Genomic DNA, 7244 nt, shown 5'->3' on the forward strand with positions numbered 1-7244 from the left:
TTCCTCTTGAAACTTCCTCCAGAACCAAGAGGTAAATCGGGTGTCTCGATCGGAGACGATAGAAATGGGCACCCCATGTACTGAGACAATCTCCCGAACAAAGATCTCGGCTAATTTCTCCACCGATGAGCTCTCCTTTATAGCTAGAAAGTGAGAACTCCTAGTCAAACAATCAACAATAACCCATATCGTATCGGATCCTCGGGCATTTCTAGGAAGTTTTGTAATGAAGTCCATGGTTAGATGCTCCCATTTCGATTCAGGAATCTCCAATGGTTGCAATTTCTCATGCGGTTTCTTGTGTTCCGCCTTGACCTTCCGACAGCTCATACATTCTTCCATAAATCGAGCCACATCATTCTTCATTCCATTCCACCAGTAAGCCTCATGAAGGTCCCGATACATTTTAGTAGCACCAGGATGGATAGAAAATTTTGACTTATGAGACTCATCAATTAGGGTTTTCCGAATTCCCCTGGTATATGGAACCCAAACCCTACCGTAGCGAGTCAGCAAACCCCACCCATCTCGTTCCATCTTAGGCAACTCTTTCCCAATCTTCTCATGTCTGATGCTTTCCTCCAGTATTGCCATCTTTTGGGTGTCCCGAATTAGATCTAACAAAGACGACACCATCGTGATCCGGAGTCACTTAGCTCGAATCGGTTCGGCAGATTGTTTACGACTGAGAGCATCATCTACCACATTAGATTTACCGGGGTGGTAGTGAATTTCACAATCATAATCTCTTACCACATCCAACCATCGAATCCGCCTCATGTTCAAATCCCACTACTCGAACAAATATTTCAGACTCTTATGGTCAGTGTATATGATAAACTTCACTCCATAGAGATAGTGTCTCCAAATCTTAAGAGCGAAAAAAACAGCCCCAAGCTCCAAATCATGAGTGGGGTAGTTTCGTTTGTGGCGTTTTAGCTATCGGGAGGCATAGGCTATCACCCTATCTCGTTGCATTAACACGCCACCAAGATCCTGAAGCGATGCATCACAGTAAACCAACATATCCTCAACCCCATCAGGTAAGGCCAAAATCCGAGCATCACACAATTGTATCCTTAACTCATCAAACGCCAGCTGCTGCTCCAGGCCCCAAACGAAATTCATTGATTTATTGGTCAATCGGGTGAGTGGTAAGGCGATTTTAGAGAAATTTTCAATGAACCTCTGGTAATAACCGGCTAAACCCAAGAAACTGCAAATTTCAGAAGGTGTTTTTGGAATCTTCCATTGTTTAACCGCATCAACCTTGGCTTAATCGACCTTAATATTATGTTTCTTTACTACATTCCCAAAGAACTGAACTTCTTCCAACCAAAATTCACATTTTGAGAATTTAGCATAAAGCCTTTCTCATGCCAGAGTTTTCAGAATCTCCCGAAGGTGTTGCTGATGCTCCTCTTTGCTCTTACAATAGACTAAGATATCATCTATGAATACTATGACCGAACAGTCAAGCATCAAGCTACACACCCGGTTCATGAGATCCGTAAACGCTGCGGTTGCATTGGTAAGCCCAAAAGGCATCACCACAAATTCAAAGTGCCCATATCAAGTACAGAATGTTGTTTTCTCAATGTCTTCTTCACGAATCCGCATCTGATGGTAACCGGAACGTAAATCAATCTTGGAAAACCAAGATGCTCCCTGAAGCTGATCGAAAAGATCGTCAATACGTGGCAACAGGTACCTATTCTTTATCGTGCACTTGTTTAGCTCCCTATAATCAATACACATTCGTTGGGATCCATCTTTCTTCTTCACAAAGAGAATAGGAGCACCCTAAGGCGAGCAGCTTGGCCGTATAAACCCTATATTACTTAGTTCTTGAAGTTGATCTTGGAGCTCTTTCATTTCAGGTGGTGCCAAGCGGTAAGGAGATTTCGCTACCGGAGTCACACCTGGCACCAAATCAATACGAAACTCCACTTGCTGAATAGGTAGCAAGCCAGGGAGTTCCTCCGGAAAGACATCGCTGAAGTTGGAAACGATAGGAACGTCGTCTAGTGCTATAGTATAAGAGAAAGAAGCCATAGCCAAGCGGGGAATGTCCCACTGAATAATAAGTTCTCCACCTCTAGGGTTTCGAACACGAACTTGCTTCTTACGATAGTGGATTTCCTCATCAAACGCATCAATACAATCCATGCGTACGATAACGCACAGCTCTCGCATCGCAATATGGATAAGATCAATAGGGAATTCAACTCCAGAAAACTCGAGAGTGCAACCCCGATAAACATCTGTGACATAAATAGTGCGGTTGTCGGCAAATTCGACAACCATTGGGCGAGCCAATTTTTCGATACTACACCCCAAACGATTAATAAACATGCGAGATACAAAAGAATGGGTAGCACCGCTATCAAACATAACAACAGCGAGATCGGAATCTAGCAAATAAGTGCCTGATTTACCACATACAATCATGTAAACAATTCTAACTACCATTTATTAAATAATGGCAGGAGAGAAAAGAAAATAAAAAAAATGTACCTGCCACTGTTGCGGTAATCACCGACTCATCCGCAGTCATCTGGTGAGCACGACCTCGTGTCACCATAGTGGGTCCCTTAGAAGACGATGCTATTGCAGGATTTGTACCCCCGCCTCCTTTACCTGCCTTCAACTTCGGGCATTCGGGCTTCTTGTGTCCCGTCTCGTTGCAGTAATAGCAGACGGGAGCAGCAGAAGTAATCTGAGGAACTGCACTCGCAGGGGGAGCCCTACAATTCTTCCAATGATGCCCTGGCTTTTTGCTATTGTAGCATATCAACGGATTTATCGCACCCTGACCTGAAGACGGCCTGTACTCATACCTTGACTTACCACCCTGCTTTTGCTTTTTCTGGGCATCTCTGGATGTCTTGGAGGAGGTGTCATTGGACTTCCTCTTGGACTGGGTCTGCAACTCGATTTCCCTCCTCCTCGTTGCATCCATGATCGCGGATAAAGTCGGGAACTCCTGTATGCTAATGAATTCCCGAATCTCAGTACGTAGAATGGTAGTGTACCGCCTGACCAACCAAGCCTCGTTCCCAGCAAACGAGGGACAAAAAGATAGCATCTCCAAGAACTTGGCGTTTAGCTCGCTAACAGACTCGGTAGTTTGCTGTAAGGCCATGAACTCTTGCTGCATCCACTGCTGCTCCACCTTAGGCACATATTGTGCCTCGAACCTCTCCACAAATTGGGCCCAAGACATGGGCCTCACTTCTTCTACATTTAATAGAGCGGTGATGGTGTTCCACCATGTCTTTCCCCTTTTTCGCAGTTGATTCATGGTGATCACAACTTTGTACAGGTTCGGACACCCAACATACATGAAGGCGCCCTCAACATCTGACACCCAGTGCTTAGCAGCAACTGGGTCAGATTCACCGTTCGAAAGAGGAGGGCTACACTTGCTGAACTTCTCGAAGTAGTATGTCGAATCCCAAACGGGCGGAGCCGGTAACGCTCCCCCGGGAATAGCTACGAGGCGCTCATCCAGAAGAGCTTTGACCTGTTTGATTATGTCATTGGTCACGCTCGAGATTAGTTCGTTGAAAGCGTTATTGAATTCCTCAGCGGAAATATTCCTAACTTGCTCCATTTGGAGCTGATTAAGGCGAGCAGGCGGAGCCATTTGTATCCGTAGATGGAGGAAAATATATAGAAATAATTCAGCCTAGATATTTCTAGGAAGACGAAACACTCAGCTTGCCGAAAATTTCTCAACCTGGCCCCGACCCGAAACCGGCACCGATGTTTCAAATAGTAGGGGCCCTTCTACTACCTTCCATACAAGTTCCAATTTCGCATTCGCGTCTAGTTTCAAAATTTCCAGCTCGCTCTAGCCGTTAATTGTACAACTTTCTCACATGTTAACATTAAATAAGTGTGTAATCTAACATTTTAAGACCAGTAGAATCCAACAGTCAACAATTTAACATAAACATTTAACATAAGAAATAAGGCTTACTTAGTTGGCCGACTGACACACCGCGACATCTTCCACTACTAGTCATCAGAAAGTTTGAAAAATCTATTAAAAAGAAAATAAAATCTTATAGAGCCTCAAATTTGAGTCTAGAACATCCACAACAATGCCTATTTCCCTCAAATTGTGGCTCTGATACCAACTTGTGACACCCAAATTTTTGCAAAAATTTTAAACTTTTAAAACCCATCTTAAATTAAATTAAAACAACTGAAATAGTCATAGCATAATCCATCTACTTAATAATCTTATAAAATAAGTGCGGAAGTAATAATAATAATAAGGTCCCAACAAAAATAACTAGTAGTGATGTCCCGGTGCTCCATGTCAAGCCCTAGCCTTTTTAATCTTAACACCTGAAAAGTTATAAGGGAACCCGTAAGCACAAAGCTTAGTGAATTCAAACACAAACATTATACTAACATTCATATTTACTAACCCTAATCCATTTTCCAATTATAGTTTTATAATAAGGGCAAAGAACGAATCAACGCCAATAATACAAGAAGGACTTGTAGGTTTGAGCCGCACCGGGAAGATCCCGTATCACTTGGCCCTAATCACCGCACCTCACGATGAGTATTACGTTGGTGATCTTACCTACCCACTGCACCGGTAAATCCGTATCCTTTGGTGGTGTCCCCATATCCATGATTAGTTACATATAGTGCACATGTAGGAATTAAAACAATACTTATATATCATGCTTTTATAATAAATTCAAATAATCACACACGAGCTAACTAGCAAACACAATAATCAATACAATGGTGTGAGAGAACTCACCTTGAGTGAGTAGTAAGGATAGCTAAGAATCAAATAATGCTACCAATATTGAGAAAACTTCAAAACCTCACCTAAGAAGGACTAAAGGTTAGAAAGGAGAAGTAATGAAGCTATGAGTTGAGAAAAGAGTAATCACAGCAAGGTCCCTAAAACAGACTTCTTGTTTAAAACGGATTTACTCCAAAATCTAAAACAGAAACATAGATTTAGCTCAATTTTATAGGAAACTATGATTGCTCAGGATTCCAAAACTATAAAGAAATCATTCTAACTCCAAAAGATGAATTAAATATGAATTTTACAAAATGGTGTATCACTTCTGTCTCCAACAATACAGTCAAGTGATGTTGGAAAATTCTACCTAACTTGTGAGTAGAATTCGTCCAAAAACAATTTAAGAGAAGTAAAGGACATATAAATAAAAGTCTCAGATTTGGAATTGAATGAAAAGCATCTCCCAAACTCCCAATATAAAATTCACATTGTGGACAATCACAGCACTAGCAAAAGCTGGTAACTGCCCACTGATCTGGAGTGTGGATCCATTCTAACCAATTTATAATTGGAAATAACACCCCATATTCTCAAGATCTTAAATTCATAATATAAGGAACATATAGAAACTTGTAATCACTCTGAATCTTTTTCCAAGCCTTAGAAATGTTGAAAATAAAATGACATATCAGAACAGACCCGAATCAGACCTAACAGCAAAGATGCCATTATTTCCCATAGATAAAGTCCTTATCAGTGAGGTTGGCTGCTTAAGAAAGTTAGCCAACTCAATTTATGAACTTTTGGAACTATTTTGGGGTCTGTTTGAGTTCTAGAGCTCAATATATTAGTTTTACAAAATGACTACAGATCTGATGAAAAACGTAATCGTAGCCACCTGTGATTCCTTTTTGGCTTATCCATCCTTCTCCCTTTGAAACGCGTTTTAAGATGTGTTCATTATCCCAATTTAGTCCCCATGATCATGGTGGTACTAAAAAAGGTTAGGTATCATTAGGATTTCATTTTGCCACAAGATTGTAATAACAATCAACATGAAAATGAACATAAGCACATAAAATCACCATTCTCCCTTTTTATGGTTTCCATGATCTTTTGTCACATGTAATCCCCTAGATCCATCATCCACCATATATGGAGTGAAGATAGGATCTTGAGATGATGTATAACATGCAATTACAAATCAAATAAGAAGGAGAAGAAGTGAAGATGAAATCATAAAACTAGAACAAGGTTATGAATCAAGTTGTAAGAAATGATAAGGAGGTTCATACTAATATGAATCAAGACTGGAAATGAACAAGAATTAAGCTCCAAACAACAGCCCCTTGGCTGCTCTTGATCCCAAAGAGAGAGAGAGAGAGAGAGAGAGAGAGAGAGAGGATGATTTTAGAGAGAGAGAGAGAGGGAGGGTTTAGAGTGTTTTTCTTGTGTGTATTCCAAATGACTCAATTAACACATTAAGTACTATTTACTAGATGGACTTTGCAAATAGGCCCATAGTGCATGGACTTCAATAAAAGGAGTTTACAAGATGATCAAAAGAGTCCAATAACATAAGAAATCAGACATTGGTTAAATAAATTAACCCAACGTTACAAGGATAATTAAATTAAAATAACCAAACGTACCGAGAAAAACCGGGGCGTTACACATGACTATGAAATATGGCAAATGGATGTCAAAATCGCTTTTCTTAATGGAAAGTTGGTTGAGGATGTTTACATGAATCAGCCAATGGGTTTTGTCAATACAGAGTACCCTGATAGAGTGTGTAAGCTTGAGAAATCCATTTATGGATTAAAGCAAGCACCTCGCAGAAGGAATCTTTGCTTTGTTGAAAAAGTCAAAGTGTTTGGCTTTTCTAAGAGTGAAGATGAATCTTGTGTATATGCTAGTGGGATTATAGTTAGATTTTTGGTATTGTATGCGGATGACATACTACTCATAGGAAATGACATCCCAACTCTGCAGGAAGTTAAGGTGCTGAAGTGGTTCAGCATGCAGGACTCCAAGAAAGGAGAATTACCCATCCAGAGTAATGCCAGATTGAGTAAGACACAAAGCCCTAGTACTGAGGCTGAGATAGTAGAAATAAGTCGAATACCTTATGCTTCGGCTGTAGGTTAGATCATGTACGCTATGACGTGTACTCGACCTGATGTAGCCTTTGCTTTAAGCATGGTTAGCAGATATCAGGGGAACCCTGGCAAGGCACATTGGACTGTGGTAAAGAATATCCTCAAGTACCTACGAAGGACTAAGGACTGGGTCCTTACTCTCGGTGGGAGTGATGACTTGAGAGTTGTAGGGTATAGTGATGCTATCTTTCATACTGATAGGGATAATTTCCACTCTCAATCAGGCTGGGTCTTTACCATAAATGTGGGAGCAATTTCTTATAATAGTTCCAAGAAATAAATAGTGGTTGATTCAACTT

At 40.8% G+C, this 7244-nt stretch overlaps 1 protein-coding gene across 1 annotated transcript; it reads right to left on the reverse strand.

The window, feature by feature from the left end:
* Positions 1–1803: 1803 nt before the first annotated feature.
* On the reverse strand, positions 1804–3649 carry LOC145035601 (uncharacterized). Its single transcript, XM_078984124.1, has 2 exons — positions 2518–3649; positions 1804–2429 (listed from the first exon to the last, which is right to left on the reverse strand). The coding sequence occupies exons 1-2, from the start codon at positions 3647–3649 to the stop codon at positions 1804–1806; spliced, it is 1758 nt and encodes a 585-aa protein (XP_078840250.1).
* Positions 3650–7244: the final 3595 nt, after the last annotated feature.

The sequence above is a fragment of the Lactuca saligna genome, chromosome 3 (genome assembly GCF_052625555.1).
Source record: "Lactuca saligna cultivar CGN05327 chromosome 3, ASM5262555v1, whole genome shotgun sequence".
Taxonomy (NCBI): domain Eukaryota; kingdom Viridiplantae; phylum Streptophyta; class Magnoliopsida; order Asterales; family Asteraceae; genus Lactuca; species Lactuca saligna.